This window comes from Vanellus vanellus (genome assembly GCF_965231255.1).
Source record: "Vanellus vanellus genome assembly, chromosome: 2".
In the NCBI taxonomy this organism is placed as follows: Eukaryota; Metazoa; Chordata; class Aves; order Charadriiformes; family Charadriidae; genus Vanellus; species Vanellus vanellus.
In genome coordinates this window covers 135,404,498-135,427,171 of record NC_138906.1, presented here as the reverse complement: position 1 = coordinate 135,427,171, position 22,674 = coordinate 135,404,498, and the positions used below count along the sequence as shown (strand labels likewise).

The 22,674-nt window shown below is 38.4% G+C and overlaps 1 protein-coding gene across 3 annotated transcripts in view; it reads left to right on the top strand.

Moving 5' to 3' along the window:
- Positions 1–21,481, top strand: part of JPH1 (junctophilin 1) — an 88,020-nt gene extending 66,539 nt beyond the window's left edge. The window contains exons 4-6 of one of the 3 annotated variants that reach the window (XM_082498984.1): positions 9,651–10,312; positions 18,840–18,935; positions 20,800–21,481. In XM_082498984.1, the coding sequence (XP_082355110.1) occupies positions 9,651–10,312; positions 18,840–18,920 (743 nt within the window). In that variant the 3' untranslated portion in view covers positions 18,921–18,935; positions 20,800–21,481. Of the gene's footprint in view, positions 1–9,650; positions 10,313–18,839; positions 18,936–19,101 lie in introns of all 3 variants that reach the window. The other 2 variants (XM_082498983.1, XM_082498982.1) reach the window with 2 other exon arrangements.
- Positions 21,482–22,674: the final 1,193 nt, after the last annotated feature.

The window sequence follows — 22,674 nt, the reverse complement described above, 5'->3', positions numbered from 1 at the left end:
TACTACAGCAGTCACTGAAATGGAGCAGAGATTGGATTTACAGTCAGAATAAATACATTCTTCTTTCTTAGTGCTGACTACAGGCAGTTTTTGAGATTCATTAGTCTATTCTTTCCTGCCTTCAGGTCTTTCGGTGTGTATATGTCTAGTCTATAATGATACATTTAGAAACCTCTTGCGGAAGAAAATCTTACTTTTAGGGATTCTTTTATCCTTAATTAATTTTTACTTATTTATTGGAGAATCCAAAAAATGGAAAATACAAAAATACCGTTTATGTATTATATTCATGTATGTTAATGGTAGGATGACTCAAATTAATTTCAGACTTGGAGGAACTGGTAGGAAGGGAGAGAAGCAGCAGTCTGGTTTGCATACAGATAGGAATTGCACTGACATCCCTGTTTTGTCATCCTACTGCTAGACTCACAAGTTTGTGATGTGGTATATGATTTGGATTGTTTGGTGGAAGTCAGTTTCCTTTTTTGTTGTCATTGCTGTTGCTAGCAACTCAAGCCATGTGCTTGAGTCGAGGTTTTAATATTTTCAGGAAGTTCCTTGCAGCACTGAGAGATAACATAATGCCATGTATTTTTCAACAAATACCTGGGTGAAATGCAGAGAGACTAGCAGTAAAGTCAGGCCACACCAATAGCTCTGTTGTGCTGTGCAAACATCAGAGCAAAGTAAACACGGAGGCATAGGAACTAGCCTTGGGTTTGGCCAAAGTGTATGCGTGTCTCTGTATGTGTGGCTGGTACATCTTTGTTTAGGAAATGTTTGATGTGGGTTTGGAGGAGGCCCCATCATTTTCATTGATGTCAAAACCAAGAAAACAAAGTACCGGCAGGTATTTGGAAGGTAGTGGATAGGTATCCTAGGAAAACTACTTGGAAGTTGCTTACGATACTGCACAAAACTGCTTACTGAGCAGAGATAAAGATGACAACCTTGATACACAAGAATTTGTATGTTTGGGGTTCTTCTGCACGAAACAATAAGCAATTTCTACCAGTGATTACCTATTGTAGGTGCTTATCTTTACTTAGCAAGAAGGGAAGGTTACATTTACGGCTGCATTAAAACCTGCTTGTATTCAGTGATGCTACCTTTTAAAGTTAGTCCTAGGTGGAAGATTTGTGTATTCTAACTTTTACATCACTGAATGATGATGTCGCTTTTCAGGTTGTGGCAATAGGATAATATCACATTATGTGCTACGTGTGTGTTATATTTTTAGGTCATGTTGGTAGTACATGGTTTGAAGGACAGCAGTCTGCCAGATCAAATCACAACAGTTCCATAAAATAAATACATGTAGGCATCATTCTTCGTGATGTTCATGGATCTAGTAAGTGAGTAACTGTTGGCACATGCTAGTTTCAGTGTTGTCTCCAGTGCAGTAGGAGAAGAAATGCTACAAGGAGTAGTGCTTAAGGAAGCAGCAATGCTAACCACAGATTGAGAAGCCCTAGAAGTCTCAGCTGGAGGAAATTTCAGCAAAGGGCAGGTATTTTTAAGGGGGGATGAGGAGGAAATGAGGAGTTGGGAGTTAAGGGTGACTTAAGAAAGATTACAAAGCATCCCAAAGGGTAAAATTATATTTTAGAGTATTTTTGGATTATGCAAAGCATGCAGTCTGCTCCCTTTTGTTTATCTTGTTGTTTGCTTTCCTAGGCAGCCATGGTACTTCCATGCCAGTGGTAGTAAGTCCAGAAAAAAAAGAAAGTATTGTGAGGCAGCCGCATGGAATTTAAAAATTAATCTAGGCGAGATTTTTGTTTTGCCCCTTGCTAGGGAAGCTACTTACTAGCATTTAAAATGTTGATCATACCTCACCAAAATGCAGTTGCCATCAGAGGCTAAAAGCTAAAGCAGGCATCCAGACTTGGGTTTCTTTTAAATCCCACCAGATGGTGTCAACAATCCCTTCCATTTCAATTCTTCTTTCTCTTTTGTGACATGCTTTATTTTTAAACTTTAGGAAATGTGTGATTTTTTCCTGTAAAGCATTCTCAAATACAGTTAAGGGGAGCGATTATCCCAGCTGGCATAACCAACTTCAGATGCAGCCAAAACAGGGCAACAGGGCCTACATATGTCATTTGGAATTAAAGAATTATTAAATAACATATATACGCATCACTACAAGTAGGGCATTTCTTTCTAGGGAAATCCCACCTTCAACTTGACAATCAATCCAGGTGCCCTCTTACTGTCCATGGGCCAGAAATCTTACATATCTTGCTGCATATTGACCCACCCATGAAGCACTGTCCTATTGCTGGGTCACTGTATCCATCAGAGGGATACTGCAGACACCTGGGATGATAACCTCTTAAACTACCATATCTAAGTCAGGCAGAAATGATTGCTCAGAGCCTTATGCCCCTTAAAGCACCTTCCAATATATCCATCAATTTCTCTATGGCTATAATCCTCACCCCTTAATTTCCAGCCCCATTAAGTCGCAGTTCAGTCTGCCAAGATGGCAGACAGGGCTGCCAGACATTACTAAAACCATAATCATGTCTCTGCTCTGCTGAGCTCTTCAACAAATTTTACACGTGACATTGCACAGCCCTCCATTCATTTGGGCTGAATTCAAGCCAGCAGCCTAGCAGTTAAAAAGCTTTTTTTTTCCTGTTACCAGTATAAGCTTCAGAAAAAATAAGAATAAAACAGAGGAAGTACTAATGACATTAATTATAGTTCTCCCCCCCTACACATCTCCACAATGAAGCAATAATAAAAAACCTTGTCTTTCTAAAATTTACTGAATATAGTTATTTGCAGTTTCGTAATGAGTCATCAAATCACTTCCTTTAGCAGACTGATAAATGATTATTTTTATTTCCTTCACCTACAGTTACCATCCTGAATGCTGAGGAATTATTATAAAATAGATGTCCTATCCAGAAAAATGCTAACATGACAGCATTTTGGATGCTTGCAGGAAAAAGATCTTACATTAATTGATCCTGTAATGGGTCACCAGGCTTTCCAAGTTTTATTAATGTTCATCAGAGTAACAAATAAATCTTAATAAGGGAGTATAGATATTGTTGCCAACAGCCATATTTTAGAATACCATTGATCACATCAGAAGATAACAAACCAGATGGTTTTCACTGGTTTATTTCTCAAACAATATATAGCAACTTGTAGTGCCAACATCAAACTATATATTTTCCTTTTTCAGTACAGTGCATTTAAGCACAAAGACTTCAGCCTTTGCTTCAACAATATTGTGCCCTGGATTTGCACTAGGATATAATGTGCAGTAAGAAACTTACTCATCATTTACTATTTCCTTCTCCTGATCTTTGAATTCGGATTCAGTAGACGGTTCTCAGGTTCTCAAGGAAGATTACATTTATGAAGATATCTGACAAACCGAAGGCCAAAGTGCTGTGTTGGCTTTTGATTACTCAGAAGACTTGCACTCCATTCCTAGTTTTGACAAAGGCTTCCTGTGCAACTTTAGGCTATCGCTTTACCAAAGATTTAGCAAAGCTTTGAGCATGACAGTGCTTTATTGACAGCTCACCACTGAATTCAGAGAGATTATTCAGATGAAGCATGCGCTCTGGGTCATGACTTCCCTTTGGTTTAGCTCCCCCATCTCTAAAATGGGCTATTGGTATAACCTTTTTGCTATCTTTTGTATTGTACTTATCGACTGTGAACTTTTCAGAGCAAGAGTTTTGTCTTTTTTATAGAAATGTTCAGTAAAAAGGGACATCTAATCCTGGCAGGTGTGCGTAAAGATTGCAGTAGCCTGCTTGAGCAAATAGCTTTGATCTTGTCACCATTACCCCACAGACAATCGGTAAGCCCTGCAAGTGAAGATTGAGAGTCTTTCTGCTAACAATGTATATATGCAAAAAAAATTAGGGAGTGAAGTATCTGCTTCATGGATGGAATTTATCTAGAAATGCAACATGAATTTTCTTGTAATCATGAAATTATGTAATTTGTTACCTAGGTTAGTCTTCATATAGCACTATATATTTGTTAACTCTTTATGTAGCGGTAAAGACAGTTAGGTTATATCACATAATGTGTACTCTAGTTTAAAAGACAGAAATAAGCACATGCTTACCTAATAATTACTTAAATATTATATTCTGTAAATATTATATTCTAGAGCTTGCATTAGTGGCATTGCAATCCTGTCTTGCTTTCAAAAGATTGATAAAATGGTAATATGAAATGCTTGTTTTTCATTAATTGTAAGAATGGTGAGGCTGTGGGGGACGAAAAAGTGGAGGGAAGTATCATGAAGAAATTATAAGATGTTTATAAAATTATTGATAAAGCTGGTTTTTTTTCTTAAGGAGAAGCTTCCCCTTTTTTTTTTTTTTTTACTGTAAAATTGCACAGATTAAGAGCTTAAATGCTATTTCCATATATTAAGAAAGTGGTTTTGCCAAGTTTTTCATTTTCCCCTGAAAAACAAACAGAGAGGACGTCTGAAGAACAAAATCGGTCTGTACAGTAAAGAACACATCAATGTCTAGGTTTTAAATATAGTTTTTCAAGTTATGATGACCTAATTAAGCATAGTCTCATTGGTAATTCCCAAATTAGCATTTTTGCATTGGATATAATTACAGTATCTCCCATCCTAATCACTTTTAACTGATTTAAAGGTTGTGGCTAGGCCTTCACAAATTGTAGAGGGAGAAGGGGAAGGGGGATCCTCACCTTTTGTGCAGCAGCCAACCAGTTTACAACTGGGAGTACCGATCCACCACAGGGACCGGAGACACCCAGGTGACGAGGCTGCTAGAGTCCTATAGCCTGTATTTGCCTGTTGGGTTTTTCAGGAACCTCCTTCAGTCGCGTAGAGTCCAGGGCTGCAGGACTAGTCATCCTCTGTCATCGTATAGTGAGAGGCTCTCATCTGTATTGCGTAGTGTCTCAGACTTAGCTCAGAGAAACATACTGTCCCCAAATTTTTTGCTGCTCCCAGAGTGAGAGCTCTTGTCCTCATGGAGTTTCTCACAACATTCCCTCTAAGACGGAATGCATCTGGCACTGTGAAAATGTTTTGTGTGGAAATTGTTTTCTGATATCAACAGAATTCCCTGTCTTAAATAATTTTGGTTCAGCGAAAAGCTTTTAAACCTGAGTGTCCACCGCATACTTCCTTTTCACGTCGATTATGGAAAAAGTTGTAATGTGTCCAAAGTTGTACAGGAGTACATGGAAATTTGTAAAAGACTAGGATGCAGTGGATTAACTCTTAAAGAAAATAGTGCTATACAGAACTAAAATGTAATAGACTATAGTATATTTTAGTTTTTATAATACTAGTTTCAATTCATTTTTTTAGCATATTTTAATTCTGTAAATTACTAACTACTGTTACTTTATAGTATTAGAAAACTACAGAAGTGTCCTTGTATTACTTGAAAATGCATTGTCCCACAGTCCTGCCACAAAACAGATTTTTTTATTTGATTGATGTGTTACTACAGAATTCCTTTTTGCCAGTTAAAAGAAGTATTAACTTAATTTTGAGAATATAAAAATCATTATACTAAAATGAGGCAAAAGCTCATTAAATTGTGGAAGTTAGATTTAAGCCAGGTTGCTCGGTTATGCATATTGACTATGGAATTCAGAATTGCTCCTTGAAGGTTCACCAGCCCTACTGTAAGGAATCCTAGTGCCTTCGGCACTTCCTGAGCTCATCCTCATTCAGTCCCACCCTTTTCCCATATCCTCATCTTTTCTCTTTCTCTAAGAGGCCAAAATATGTGAAACTGGCTAGATTGAATAGGCAGGAGTGTGACCTGAAGCTCATATCTATAAATATATATCTACACCTTTTTCCTCACTATCGTAGGTACATTCTGCAATCCCTCTCAAGCTTCAGATTTCGTCTTGCGCTGGTAAGGCACAAGGTCTCTTCTTAGCCATCTTCAGAAACACTGGCTGCATTTTACAATGTCCTGCAAGATGACATTTTCAGACACTGCTTGAGCCACAATCCTGAAACAGCCCCATGCTGCCAATATGTATACCTCACTAGGCCATGGGGGAAAGCACGCGACTGTCACCTCTCTAAAAATGCTGTGGCAGAACCAGGGCAACCTTCTCTTCTCATTTACAGGGCTGGCCATGCTGTCACATCACTTACTGGAGCCCTTCCAGGAGGAAGGACACATTACACAAGAACTCCACAAGAAATTCCAGATTTAGAACAACTATGAGTGTGTTTGCAACTAAACTAAAGCTACCCGTACCTCCCCAGCCATCAGTGAAACGTTGGTCAAGCAGACCAGCAGACAGTGTGAGACTCTGTGTGCATGCATTGCACGCATCCACGTGTGCTTTGGCTTTCAGAGGCTATTCCCCCCAGATACTTGCTAACTCATGCTTTAATGGTGCCATCCAGCTGCTGGCATCACAACAGCTATGTGAGCCAAAGCTGCCCCATGGCTGACCTTCAGCCAGCAAAGATGCATCAATTTTGAACTAACGGTCGCAGGGCCAGTATGCCACCATAAGAAAACACACAGGTTCATCCACAAAGAAAGCTTATCTTTATTTGGTTAGAAAACATTTCTTGGTGCTGCTTTCCAGACCAGGTTCTGCTTAGGCACTCAGACATATCACGTCTAGGAATATATCTACTGGTTCCTTGAACTGCAAACTGAAGAACAGAACTCCCTGTTTATTTCCTAAACAGATACCCCCACTTTACCTTCTTCCCACCCTCAAATCCTATTCTCTTTCTCATTAAGATTAGGCAGCTTAGAAATCTTGTGGGATCCGATGTTAGTGACTCCCCTGGCCCTGATTCCTTTAAACTCATGCTGTAGAGTGTTCTTACGCTGAAGAAAAAGGACTCTGTTGCCCATGTCTGTCCCCTTTGTTAACTAACACTACAAAGTAAGTCCTGACAAGTGTTCTTAGTCCTCAGAAGGGAGTGGCAACTGTGTTCTTGCTGCTTGAGTTGGTGGTTCAGACAGGTGCATAATGTGATTGTACCGAATACAGTGAACAGACGTAAAAAAAGTCCTTGGACAATCTCCAAAGCTAACATCAGTGCAGAGCCAAGAATTTAAATGTTGGAAAGACCTGCCTGGAAAGATTGGAGGCAAGGGATGTATCTCTAATAGCCATATGTGATGTACTGGGGAGTGGGAGGGAGGGCTGCTGTGTTAAGGCAATTGCTGAATGTCTGGTCAGACACCCTCAGACTTAGATGCAGATGTCTACAGCTTTCTCTAATGGGGCTCAGCGTCACTTAGCATCAAATATTGCCAAATACCCAGTAAAAAATATGGCATTGTTAGTCTGTTGAAACTTAACTTCTTTGGGAAGCTCCAGTTTAAGTTTTGGATTAAGTTTTTTTGGTTTTCATTCTAACAATCTCCCATGGAGACATGGGCAGCCAAGACCTGTCTCCCTTCTTGGTTCAGAATTTTCAACACAGTTTAGAGGTCCTGGGAGGAGAGAGGGTCCCTCTGGCCAGCCTTGGGAGGCTTTTAGTTGATCTTAGGAAACAGTGGAGAAGGCTGACGTTTCTGAGGCCCAGACGTGTTCCTTATGAAAGTGCCTTCAGTCAGTCAAGTGCCATCAGATATTAGTAAAAGTCCTATCTTTACATATATTGGCCAGTGGAGAGCTGTCACAGGATGTGAATTTTCTATATAGATGAGGAGCAGATCAAGTGCCATTTGAGCAGCATTTTAAGGCTGAAGAGATGGTATTCCAATTGGGATGCTTTCACCACAGCAGTCTTAAGGAGCAAGCTAATGTGAATGTGTCCAGAGTAATCATTGCAATTTGACAGCTCCATGGCTTGAGTTTAAAGGTTAGGCAGAGCTCTTTGACCTATCCTTTTCTCCTTACACCCCTAACTATATCCCATGTGAAAAGAGAAGAAAACCAAAGTTTATGCATGTTAAAACCCTTAGCATTGCCTTACGCATCTCAGCAAAGATGGAAGGAAATCCCCTACATGACAGAGAATTTTGTGAATGGTGATCATAACTGTAACTTTATATATGGCAACTTTTAATTTGTGTCATGCTGCCTTTCCCTTTTACCAGGAAGATTATAAAAAGCTATAAGAACCAAGCCTCTAGTCCTCTCCCTCTGTGCAGGCTTAACTCCTCAAATCTTCCTCCTCAGATGTCATTTGAGAACAAATCCTGGCTTGTCTACGTCCAGCCTTCTTTCTCAACAGCTCCCTATTTCCGCCTCTGGTTTTAAGAGATGCCAAAAAAGTTGTGATTTTCCTGCTCAAAAGACATTGCATGCCGAGTTATTATTCTTCTCAGCAATGCTTACTTACCAGATGACTCAGTAACTTCCAAAAACTTCATGCTGTTCTTCCTTCCTCTCATCTTAGCGCTGTGTAGTGATGCATATGTTTCTGGCATCTGTAAAAACACTGTATCTGCCTAACACAGCTAGAGACTCCTTTAAACTCAACAGCAGAAAAATGTGTGCAGACATTCTTCTCTGGGCACAGAATTTCTCTATGACAGATAAGCCTCACTTATAGAAGATTAAAAAAATCAAAGGAAAGTAGAGGTGCTAGCAAAGAGAGACGTAGAGAAACAGCTGCAATGTATTTGGCAGAAGCTGTTATTGAACATACAAAAAGATCTTTGCAGTTCTTTGTCTACAGAGCTCTCCAGCTTCTGACTTCTTACGGGACCTGGAATCTGGGATATGGCCTGTAGGAAGAAAAATAGAAAACACTGCCCACAATACAGACAGATTTACGGCAATTTTGTTTCTTCAACAGAGTGTTTGCTCAAGTCCTAGCATTGAACTGTTAAATCAGACAACCAAAACCTGGAGCAGAGCATCTCAGCCAGTTTGGCTTAATGTAAACAGCTGCATAGAAATGCACCTCAATAAATGAGTCTTAGCGGTGAACATGCTCATGGGTGTTTAGCTAGGATTTGGGGGGAGGATATTCTTCATACTGGCTGCTCTGTAAGTATTTTCCTACTGAATGTGAGAGAATTTGTCTTCCGAGCTTCTACATAGAATTGTGTTACCTACTAGAGTGGTTACCCTGGGTCTTCATATGGTAAGTGATCAGATTAGGAAGGCAAAGCCAGTGTGTGAGAGTTCAAGGCACGTATATAGGTACATAAGATAAGCTAACATGCGCACAAAAGGAAAAAATGTGATTCAAGCCCTATTTTTTTGTAGGTTATAAGGGCACGAGAGACATTTCATTCTGATGGTTTTTTGCGTCCATGTCAAACAGATACTATGATCATGAGGGTAGAAGTTAAATAGATTAGGATAATTAAGCAAAACATACCTCAAAACATGCGTCTCAGAAAAAGAATGATAGATTTGTCAGGTAAATCAGTCTTCAGTCCTTCACACTTCACTCAGAGACAATTTATGTCCTATGACCCTTTGCAAAGCTGAAGACAAAGTAACTGAACCAAATTAGTAAGTAGTCCCAGCTATTACCAAAAAGTACAGTAACTTCAACTACTGAGCGATTTAGAGTAAACCCCTATGGATGTCAGTGAATTTTTGATAACACCCACCCATGCCAACATTTTAGCAAGGCAGTCCAGTCTGACATCCCAATGCTTTACCGTGAAGTCTTATTTTTGTTTTAGTCGTAACATTTCTATTACACTATTTTTCAGGCCCTGATTATATCAAACAAAAATTTCAAGAAGGAATGGAGGTGAAAGAAAAATCTGAAGAAAAAGTTCAGGAAAAGCCACCTAGCCCAAAAGAGTCACCTCACTTTTATCGAAAAGGTACTACACCCCCTCAAACCCCAGAAGCAAGTCCAAGACATAGTCCTCCCCTTTCTTCTGAGCCTTCTCCTTCAAAACAACTGAAAAGGCAAAGCTCCACTTCTGGAGCAAGACTCAGTCAAGAAAAAAAGCTTTTGGCCACTGAGAATATAACACCCACAATTAACAAGCCTTTATATTCAAAAGCACCGATGAAGGAGGAAGTAGCTGTGAAACACCAGTCAAAGTTTTCAGCCCATCACAATCCCGTCAGCACAGAGAATGGGGAGCTGCATGATCACTACCATGGCTATTATGTAAAAATGAATCCAACAGTGCTTCCACAGGAGCTCAGGGAAGAAGATGAATATATCAACCCATCACCGTCAACGCATGCACGGATACCACCCTCACAGAAGCCCAGTCCTGCTAGATCTGGGGGTAAGCCAGATGCCAAAGAAAACAAACCTGACACAAAATTTAAGAAAACAGAATTTGCTGCACCAAAGAACCCAGCTCATAATGAATCACATTCAGCAGTGGGAAAAGAAGTAGAAAACAGCTCGGTGAGTACTGCAAGAAACCTTTTCACTTTCACTGCCTTTTTGCCTCTTAGTGCTGAGCTTTGCAACCTAAAGACAGGCAAAGCTCACTTCTGTCAAATCCTCATCTGGATACAGTGTGCTAGCTAGAACCCACTACACCAGAGCGGAGTGAGGAACAGACATTCCAGTCCTGTATATTATCCTTTTTGAAAACTGGGAAGGGATAGTTGAGAGCCAGATACTGACAGAATTTTGAAACATGAATCCCTATTGCATCCACAAATACCTAAGTGTGTTAGTATGTGTATGTATATATATTTGCCTTTTGTGTGTGTGTAGATACGTATTTGCAGATATGCATATATATATATCTTCCCCCTCCCCCCCTTTCAAACAGTGTTCATTGTACTTCAGTGGATAACTGGGCAGTACAGGGAGTTACACTCGCTTTCTTCCCTAGAGGTCTACTTTTGACTGCTGTTGGAGACGGGATGCTGACCTGTGGTCTCCCCAGCCCATACAATATCCCATTTTCATTTTCTTCTCTGTATTGATTGTAGGCTCTGAAAACAGGAAATTTTGCCTCAAAATACAAACTGTTTTAAAATGCATACTTCTAACAATGCTTGCATTTTACAGTGAAATGAAAAATTTTACTGTATTTTTTGTCAGGAAATGGAGAAGGAAATTTAAAACTATACGTTCAGATCGCTGCGAATCTGAATCTCATTATTATTTAGAAATAATAGAAGTATAAATAGTTATGCAGAAAAGGAAAGATGACTAATAGCATATCTATTCCAGGTTAGAAGAAAAGGCCAGGTTATCGAATTGAGAACCTCTGATGATGATAAAATTATTTCTGGGCCAAGAGAAAATCAGGACAGTGTTCATTGTATATCCTTAAGTTAACCTTTAGTGAATTAGGAGGTCTAGATCATTGTCATGTTTCTTTTTTAATAAGCAGTGTTTCTGTGAATCATTTTTGGTACTCTGGTAGGAAAAAAAAAAGACATTATTTAGATGGGATAAACAGAATGACCCATTTAATGAGATCCAGATAGCCTAGCACTGATCTCAGGCAAAACAGTTGAATAATTGACACTAGGCTTCATTAATAAAGGATTTAAAAATAAAGACGTGTGAGAATTTCCAACCAACATGCATTGTAAAAGATCTTGTCAAACAGGCTTGACATCTTCAGGTGTGACAGGAATCATATCCTTAATCAAGAAGGTCACTTGATTTGCTTTTACACAGTTAGTTATTCTAACAAGGAAGCCAGAGTAATGCAAAGGCTAAACATCCCATTAAAATCATTTTTTAAAAACTAACTGATGGTTCTCAAAAAGTAATTGGAAAAACATCAGCAATTGTCCTGGTGAGGTTATTCTTGGATTAATTCTGCTGCTCTATTTTATTAACATTCCTATTAATGATATGGAAGAGGACATAAAAGTTTTACTCATAAAGTTTACAGAAGACGCAAAGACCAGGAAACCGATAAATAAGGAAGACAACAATCTAATAATGAAGGTCACCAATACAAACTGATCCAAATCACCTCATAAGAAAGATGCAAGTATAATTATCCATATGCAGCACAGTAAAATGTAAGAACATATATAGAGAGTTAATAGAGCCTGGCCACGCAGGATCAGAACTGGAAAAGGTTGGTGGATCAGGAGCAAGAGAGGCAACTGAGCATGAGCTCCCTGTCTGCTGCTGTTGTTCAGAGATGTTAATATAATCCTTAGATTTATCAACAGGAAAGATTAAACAAGAGTACATGTGAGTCTGTTTTATCTGGTTTTGGCACTGGTGCAACCACTTCTGGAATAAAATACAGTGTCCATAAATCTGGGATTTAAAATGAAAAAACCCTTAAGGGAAAGGGCCATGAAGAGCTGCAAGAATGATTAAAACATATCTTGCAATGAAAGATTCAAGGCAAAAAAATCTGACACATTAAATCCTGTTCTGTAAGTAGTACACTTTATAAAATAGTTTCCCAAGCTAATAGGCAAATGTATAAGAAGATCTAGCAGCTAGACAGATTTAGACAGCAGTCTTGTTTTAAGTTGCTTTTAATTAGATTAATTAAATGTAACATCAGTTTTCAGATGCCGAATCTTTGGAGCTGTCACTGAATAGTTCGATAATGAGCATTTTGCCAAGATGATATCCTCTAGTTCAGGAGGAAGCTTATATTCTGTTTTGTGCAGATCAAAGTAGATGTTCACAGTGGTTTGGTAATCTGCAAATCTGTATTACAGCTGATATCAGCCCTTTAACCTTTCAAATCTCACAGATATGACTCTTATGTAGGATAACACAGACCTGTCAGGCTTGTAAATATTGAGTGAACATGCACAGAATTTTAGCCTGAATTGGGATTTTTTGTTCAGCTCTGGTGAAAATAAGCGGCTAGAAATAGTCCTTGTATTTCCTACATTCCATCCAAACCAGTTTACAGTTTGGAGCTGAGGGAGTCTTCACCTTAAGAAACCAAGTAGGGCACCTAAACAGCTTATTGACCTTCTAGAATACCCAGGATAAGAACGGTGAACCTATAGCCTGTTATCAGGAAAGGTGGAAGAGTGATGAGATATTGCACATTAGCTACTGTTTGTTTACTGATCTTACATGTCCTCTAGGAACCGTCCCTCTGCTTCACTTGGAACACACTGGTTGCATTATTCTTATTATCAGCATTTCAATAAGGAAGACAGGGAGAGTTTAGGAACTCATTTTTAATATAACAATACTTTAAGATATATGTAAGTGTATGTGTTTTTTCCAAAGATGTCTTCCACATGTGTCTATAAACTTGCCCTTCTAGAATAAATTTCCTACATGATTATTTCTTTAAAATGCTGAAATGAGTAAAAACCCTAAAATAATGAAAGCAGAAAGGAGCAGCCTACTGGCCTAGCGGTCTGAGGGAGAGACTTAATACAGAATGGCTGTTAACGCTGCCTGGAGACTTTTGTTTTTAATTTTCAGTATCACCTTTCAACTTCAGAAAAACAGTAGCCTATTCTGCAGTGCTCCTGAATGGCGTGCTGGAGTTATGGAGTGGCTAACCTAAGAGTGCACAGTTACTGAGGAGAAGCCAGATTAGAGTACTTCTCTATCCCAAACACTTCTCAGTGTTGAGAGATTCAGAATTCTAGGGCTGCATTGAGGAGTTAATTTTTTTTAATCAGTAGTTGCAATTGCTTTATAGTCATCCTGACAAATTATTTTATTGTGGTTTGAAAGTAAGTCTGCCTTAGATCCTGCATGAAAGTTTAAAAATGTATTTTGTGAAGAAATATAAATAGAAAAGAAACTCTCACTCTTACGAAGAGAGAATGAGAAAGATTAGTTTTGGGATACAAAATGAGTATAACATTTATTGAGCAATTTCATTAGTTTATCTGAAAGTGCTGTATAAAATTGTGCCATGCTTTTTCCAGGTTTTTAGTGAGAAAGCCTTAAGAACATAGATACAGGACATAGGATTTTCAGTACTTCCTTTCATGTATTTAAATCAAAGCCCTTTCTCACATCTGAATGAAACATAAACTTCAATTTGGATTGAGAACTTTAAACAACTTCATTTACAGTGACGTCTGCAGAAACTGTTTTAGTAATAAAATTCATGTTTCATATTTTCGGTGAATCTGTTACGTCCTTAAGAATGTCACTGAATATCATCTGTGCAATTAGTTACTAACAGGAATGGTACTGATTCTCTAAGTATCCCTGTTTCTGGCATTATAGTTCAAAAATATCAGCACACTTCGTGTAAAGTATATAAATATGTTTCTCTGTATACTTATTTTCTGATGTTCAAAAATCAAAGTTTAGAATCATTTCAGAGCTCGTAAGAAAGAGCCATGGGACACTGCCACTGTTTTATCAAGGTGAAAACAGGCATGAAACGCTATGACAAAGTCAGTATTCATCAGCTGCTCCAAAATAGGTGCCTCTTTGCAGGCAGTTACTCTAGTGAGAGGTAAATCATGCTCTTTTCACTGAGCATTAAGCGCCTTCAAAATATCTTCTGTTTACCATGTGTAGTGTGCACAGAGACACTTGATCACAAACCAGTACTAACTGTTGTCTCTAATTGCTCGTTACCAGCCTCTAGCCCCACTATCAGCTTGCATGCTCCTATCCCTCCTTGAACATGAACTAATTTGACATTATCTTGGACTTGGGCAAAAAGTAGAATTGAATTGCAAAAAAATACCATCATAGTGTAGTTGATGAATACACATTTGATTTGCCTGATATTTATTGCCCCAGGTCAGGTACAAGCCCAGGAACAAGTCTTCTCTATATCGTCATTTTTTGGTTTTCTTGGTAAGAATTTTTAAGCCACCCAGAGAGTTTAGTCTGTTTTTTACCTGTGTCTAAAATCATTACATTTTGCTGAATGTTACCCAGCGTGCTTCTATGCTCATCTCTTTGTTCACTTAACATCCAGTTAGTAAGGGATAAAGCTACCGTGCTGTTAGAAAAAATAGATCGGTATTTGCCTGATCCTGAAAAAACCTGTGAGCAAGAACTTTATGCTAAATTTAATGGACATTCCTATTGCAATGGGATTACAAGACTAGTCTTAATACTTCCTGGCACTACATTTTAGGAAAATAACTTTCTTCCCTCCCCAAATGACTGTTAATCGTATGGTTATATTTTTAACTACAGAATTGTTTGACTTACTAGAAGCTGAAAGGGCACTTTTTAAGCAGGACTGGAGTTTTTCTACTACAGCTTTAGTGCACCTGTTCTAGTCACTCTTGGACTGTTCAGACTAATTTTGGCTTTTGCTATTTTAAGCTCTTGCAGGAAACTAAAGTCGTATTTATGGTATTTGTCTTTAAAGCATTAAATGTTCATTTCATAGGTGTCTACAAAACAGGTAGTAGCTTATTGCATAATAACCATGTGCTCCACAAATACTGTTAGATCATTTTTTACTATATCAGGAAATTCTGTGGGCTGAAAGTTGTAGTTATCAGGAGAGGAAACTAAATGCACGTAGCAGGCCAAAGAAGATGGGATTTACTTCTTTGTATAAAGCACAGACTCATTGTCATAAACAGATAACACACAAACCAGATAAAATCAGCAACCGAGTTCATAAGGTGTCACTTTCTTCTGTCTTTGTAGATGCGATCTCTTGATTCAGACCATGGCCCCTTGTTTTTTTAGTCTAATTTATCTAATGTTATTGTGATGAGATTGTTATACCCAACCTGACTTGACAGGTGCATCAATAGAGAATCCCCTCCCCTCCACCACACTTAATTCTGTAAGACTGTGCACTAATGATACCGAGTAACTGTTTGAGCTGCAGTCCCAATTCGCCATTCAGCCAAAAGCTGCCTTGCACCTGTCAAGATGCTGTTTCAGGACATATTTCAGGTAGTGAATGAGTTTCTGGCTCCTGTAAAGTCCCCATAGGTCCCAGTTTTTCTTCAATAGTCATAAATCAACTTGATTTCCATGGATGTTGTTTTCAAATATGCAAAGCATTAGACAGACAAATCCTGGGGAATTTTCATGGTATTAGGCAATGGTCTCCTTCACAGTTCCTTTCAATTCCTGGTGCAGTATAACTTTAAAATCTTTAGGTGGGATCCCAAACTAGAAAGGAACTATTGACCTGATTTTGGTCACACAAGAAGTCCCTATTAGAATCATAGAATGGTTTGGGTTGGAAGGGACTTTTGAACGTCATCTAGTCCATCCCCCCTGCCATGGGCAGGAACATCTTTCACAAGATCAGGTTGCTCAAAACCCCATCCAGCCTGACTTTCAAGACTTCAAATGATGGGGCGGCCACAGCTTCTCAGGGCGACCTGTTCCAGTGTTTCACCACCAGAAGGAAAGATGCTGAATCCAAATCAGAGTGGAAATTAATAGTGTAATCACACTTCCTGTTGAGAGATTTGTAACATTAGCATGTAGGTACTCTTCTCGGTTGTCATGAGATTCTGGGATTTTTTTGGCAAAAGAAGTCATTAGATGGGAGGTTCGCTCTAAGGGTGTTGATACTGTCATTCCAAGACAGCAAAACTGAGAGATTCTCAAAGTATCTGTTGTTTCAAGGAAAACATGTTCCTGGTGGGAACTTGGATTCCCTTCACAGCAGAAAAGCACAGAAGTTCCCATGCCAGAAAGAGAAAGAAGAAACGAACCTTGAGTTACACCCTACTGCAGCGAGGCTGCTTACAGTCCTGTGGTCAGAAACATAACGATCCCTGGAGTCATGCTTTCCTTTTATGCCTGTTCTCTGTCACCAAGCATCTCATATTCTTTGGCACATAGTAGCTCACTTCCAGTAAGAAGGAAGGAACATGGTTCCACGTCTGTTCCGTGACCCGATGGTTAAAACGCACCCCTGGTAAGTGGGAACGTTGATTCCAAATCCCTTTGACTAAGGTGACCTTAAACCGAGTCTTCCATTTCCTAGTGAATATTTTAAACGTTGTGCCATTAAGCAATATGTGATGTTGCTGCCAATGTCATTACCCCTATGGCAACGTTTAACTAGCATCCTCATAGTCTCAGTCATTGTTTGAACGTGAACAGCTAGTTCCTCAGCGGGTGAACAGATGCCTCTGAATAGCTGCAACGGGAACTTCACGGCCTTTACGGCTAGAGGTGCTGATTGGGTTTAGACTCCCCAGAGATTTAAGGAGTACTTGACATAACATATTTAGTGACTTACTCAAGAACTTAGCGGTCCACAGCTGGCCTGCCATCTTACTAACTGTCATGGAAAGGTGCGTTCTGGTATAGAAAGTGTTTAATGAGGCTGTTTCAGGATGAGAGCATGTCATGTAATAATGACACAAGTACTGTTCAATAGCTTCCCAGTTACACTGCTGTAGCAAATTAATAATAGCAAGTTCTTACACTTTAGCATTCCAGAAATTATATAGCTAACGTTAGCATTGCCATGAAGCATAATGAACTTCTGCAAGGCATGCCTCATGTGGAAAGTGAAAAAAGTTATGTCATTTCTAATGAAATATATACCTTCTTATGCAAACCAGTGATCCTTATGTAGCTCAGTTTTCTGCAGAGATGTTTTGGTGGGCTTTGTTGTGATTTAGGGAAGTATTGTCCAAGTGAAGAGTTTTTCTGTTTCTACTTACAGTAAATGCGCAGCGTTAACATATAAGCGTATACAAATCTCCGAAAATATTTTGTAGCAAATCAAGTATGTTAAAAGGAGAACGGAAGAGTTGAGAATTCCCTTCTGTTCAGGACATTATTTCAAGTTACTCATCAGAAAGCATCCACGTTTAAATTTTCTTCTTCCAAAACTGCTGAAAAGACTTGAAAACTTTGTTCTCTGTCTTCACGGAAAGACTAAAATTACTTAACAATCAAGTGTTCTAACCAAGTTGAATTCTAGCGAAGAAAGGGATGAGTATTTTGTCTTTTTATTCCTTCACTAAATAGGTCTATAAAATAAGGATTTATGAACACTAATTGTCACAGTAAATCAAAGCAAGTTTGTAATTTTTCAGATGTAAAATTGTTTTTAATCTGTAATGGAAACATTGCTAGGTATGTTAGTGCAGTGGTAAGTAACATTTTTTTCCCCGTTTGGTTGTCAGAAAAGGGAATTCTTTTCATACAACACATTGTCATGCAAAACTCTCTTTCTGTTTTGAAATGGATGAGAATCAGGCTGGAGCAGCACCTCTCCTATGACGAGAGGCTGAGAGAGTTGGGGTTATTCAGCCTGGAGAAGAGATGGCTCCAGGGAGACCTTATAGCAGTTTTCCAGTACCTAAAGCGGGCCTATGGGAAAGATGGGGAGGGACTTTTTATAAGAGCATGTAGAGATTGGACGAGGGGGGACGTCTTCAGACTGGAAGAGGGAAGATTTAAATTAGATATTAGGAAGAAATTTTTCACTCAGAGGGTGGTGAGGCACTGGAACAGGTTGCCCGGGGAAGTTGTGGCTGCCCCATCCCTGGAAGTGTTCAAGGCCAGGCTGGATGGGGCTTTGAGCAACCTGGTCTAGTGGGAGGTGTCCCTGCCCATGGCAGGGGGGTTGGAACTCGATGATCTTCAAGGTCCCTTCCAACCTACACTGTTCTATGATTCTATGATTCTGTAAGTAACCTGCTGTAAGGATGAGGAGCGGTGCTCCAGCTTTTCTAAAGTAGTTCAAATTCTTTTTTTTGCATTATTTTAAACTGCTGCTGGTTTTGTGTTGATGGGTTTGTTTTCATTTGTTTATGCAGTCATAGTTGTCAGATGGTTTATTCTCAGTGGGATTAAGAAAAGTGTAATAATATACTCTCACCTGTATTTATCCAGCTCATTTTCACACAGGCGGTATTCCACTCACCTGAATACACCAGGTAATGGCTGTGTTTCAGGAGCAGAGTCTGTATCTTTAATATCTGGATAGTCTTTCAGAGCAAGGTCAAAACAGGTAGAAATTATCGATAAAGTCGGGTCATGTTCATTGCTGTGCACTGTGGCGAAGGTTGCGTTAATTCTGATATCTTTATTTTATTTTCAGGGCCCCAACTCAGTCATGATCGCCCTGGTAATGCTGTTGAATATTGGTTTAGCCATTCTTTTTGTCCATTTTCTAACTTGATTGGAATTAGGAAAGGTAAGAAAGGTCTTGTTTTCATATAAAAATCACCATATCCACCCCACCTCAACCAGTAAAGATTTAATTTCTTTCCATATTTTTAATGTTCCCTACTTTAATTTTAGCTATGCCTGAATGTGATTCAACATAGTTATTTAATAATGTAACTGTTTTGACCCTTCAGTGAAGTCATGACAACTAGTGGTGTTAGCCCACAGTTCTCTGCAGTTGTGTCATCAGCCTTTTAAATGGCACCTGTCATACTCAGACACAGGGAAGGAGGCTTGGAATTAGGATGGGACGCAAGAGAGATGAAACTTGGAAAATTCAGCCAGGGGCCCAGCTCAGTTTCTCTGCTGATGGCTCGTGGCTTTGGGGTCCTCTGAAAGCTGAAGCAAGCAGCCGTGTTGGAAAACAAACAAAATAATCTGCTGAAGCAGCCCGGCCGGTGAAGTGCGTTGGCTTCTCCATCTGTTCCAGCAGAGTGTGACTAAACTGGAAATGTACGGAGCTGCACTTTTTGTTGATGGAAGCTAACAGCTGCCTTACTATTTTACCGTCTGATGTTTTTAGTGGGGAGATGGGGAAACGACTGCCAGAGGAATGCGGTCAGAGGATTCTGTTGCTGTGGAAGTGATTCCAGCGTTCACTCCTGTCTCATTAGAAGAAATAGTTAGCAGCATCAGTCACCAGTCTTATTCCATTACCTGCTGCTTTTAACATCTCCTGCAGTGGTCTGGGAGATCGAATTTCATTTGCCTGTGCATGATTCTGTTCATTCGTTGTTTACGAAATTTGATGTATAGCCATAACATAGTGTCTGGTCCAGCCTGGAGAAAGCTACCGGTTCTGCCTCGCAGCAGAAGCAGAAAACGAAATCTCTTTTTCTGATCCGAAGAGAAAATTCTTAAATTCACTTTCCTAAGCCTGAAGAGCCTTTTTGCTTTAAGGTTTAGTAAGTAATATACCATGATTGCAAAATTTTAAGATGTTGATGTTAAGTGCTCAAATACTCATGCCAATAGCAAGCAAAACTTTTCATAATAAAAGAATAAGAATCTTAAATTGATATCAGCACATTCTAAACAGGAGGTGGAATATCAGAATAAGCCAAGAAAGATGAGATACAGGGTTTGCATGTTGACTTTTTTCTTTTTTTTTTTTTTTTTTTTTAATTCTGGTGCTGTGGTAATTGGTGATTTGAATTATTATGTTTCAACACTGACGTATTTTGCCAGCAGTTAAAATAAAGTCTTGTCTGAGTGCACATTAATGCCAATGACAGTTAAACTAGCTAATGCTCATAATAAATTACCATAATTTTAAAATACTAGATTTGTGTTGAATACATTCAGGTAGAGCATTTAGAAATGTTAAGTGATTGTTTATCGATTTGATGCCTTCAGTGTCTTTAAAATCCATTTATAATTTTACCTCAACATTTAAAAAGCCTCAATTTTTTTCATTTGGAAAGTTTGTCTTAAGTAGTTTCACAGCCCTTTGTTCAAATGATATGATCATGTTTCTTTTTATGTGCCATTATACTGTAATTATTGTACCCTATATTAATCAAAAGCATGCTTTTTTACTGAAAATATGTGGTGTGATCATTTGGCAAGTAAATATTTTCATTTAAAGCTACAAAACGCAAAGGGCTTGTATTAGGGTTTATTTTATCTCTGTTAGGAAATCTTTCATACGATATAGGTTTTGAACCTGTTTGTAAACTTTCTAAGTGTTTGCATGGTTTAACGGGCGATGTTCTTACAAAGTACATTAGCTATCTTTTGATGCAGCATATTAAAGTAACGTAGGTGTGGACTGACTACTGTGCAGCGAAGCAGCTCCGAGCAGGGCAGTAACACCGTGGTGTTTTTTACAGAAGTATGTTGAGAATCCTGTGTTTTGACCAGTGTGGATAAAGAAGAAAGCAGAAAGAGAGCAAATGAAAATAAAACTTGTATATTTATTTTTTAATAACAAAAGTTTAAATTGTGTTTTAAATTTAGGAAAGTAATTTTTAAATAAGAACAAAATTTTAAAAGTTACTGTGTAAGCCTTGACATAATGGACAAAATGTTCCACCCAACAGTGAAATCACCCCCTGTCTCCTTACACGGAGAGGTAATTTTGTAACTGACGTATTTAATTCCTATTAAATGTTTATTTAAAATACTTTATGCTCTGGAAATAATGGGTAACAAAGCTTATGAAAATGTTTATAAATTTAAGTAAGCATGTTAGTACCATTTATAAATATGTATGATTTATAAGCTTTTTTAAAACAAAGCTCAAACAAATTGTTGGTATTTTTCTAAAATGTGCACAGCTGTATTTTACATGAAAGGCTATTTATAAATGGTTGTTATACTGTACACTACATTTTGGACAGCACAACGAAGCCTGCCAATGTACTTAATAATGTCATTTTGTCTATTTAAAGTTTCTTGCTGTCAAAGAATGAACTCTTTATCCATGAGTTTCTCTATTTATAATTCTTGACCCAAAATGTACAATGTACAGTTTTCACAACTGTATTTGCTCTAATAAAAATAAGTTGGTTATTAATAGAGGTTCAGACTAGTTTTTCCTGTTTATTAGTTACTTTGTTCACTCTTTGGAATCAGTTTTGCTAATGAATTCAATAAACGAAGAGCGAAGCAGGAAAATGGGTGAAGTCCTGGCCCCTTTGAAATCACTGTGAGTTACTGCTTTCAAGAAAACGATTCTGGGAAACAATTTAAAATTAAAAAAAAGGGGGGGAGGAGGGGGCAAGATTCCTTGTGTGTCGTCTTTTATCTTCTGATATAGGATTTTTTTATCTTTATAAAAATAGTATCTTGAATTATACTCCTACTACAGGGATGGTTTAATCAATCTTGTTTTAATCAGTGAGTGACTGGTCCATTAACAGCTGTTCCTGTAAGTGCATCAACAACTTTTTTAGACTTCCCTCCTTCTCAAGGTCTTCGTAAGTTCAAAATTGAGATGAAGTTTGTGAACCAGCGTTCTACATGGAGAAAATTCACCGTTACAGCTGTCTTAAAGCCACCACATTTGCTGAATAAGTAAATCAGCTGAGAATTTTATTTTATGTGATTCCAGTTCAGGTTACTAGCCACCTACTGTACTGAAATCCTGATGTATTAGTTGAAAAGAACAGCAGGTGTTCTTGGTAGTTCCTATGTAATGGAAACCTGTTTTTAGGAAATAATTGTTACTGTCTGACTCTTTAAAATAATTCTACCAGCATGAAGCTTAATTTTAAGAATTTGTATTTTCTACGCAATAACCCACTCCCTAAGGAAAATTTTTGGCTCTTCAAGTAGAGAAAAATACATTCTCAAGAAAAATAAACAGAAATCATTGTAATGCCAGAAAATTTTAAAGTCAAGTTCACTGAAACAGCTCTTCTCTCACATTTTGTGATCCACGTTGTATAACATGTTCAATAATAAAAGTAAATTTGACATGAAATATTTCTTAAGTTCTAGGAATGTGATAATATACTCAGGCATATATAAATCTTAACAGCAACAAGCAAAGGATTTGCCCAGAAATTGAAAAAAAAGTTTTCATTATCAGTCGAGAAATATGACAACTTTCTCTGCCTGTCAGTGCTCATAACTCCCAAAATTCAACATGTATGTAGACATACATTTTTTCTATGGTGTCTCAGAGCAGATGGACGTTTCTTCTCCGAGATGTTTCTACCAGTGGTTTATATCAGTTGTAAACTTACAAATGGGTTTACAGG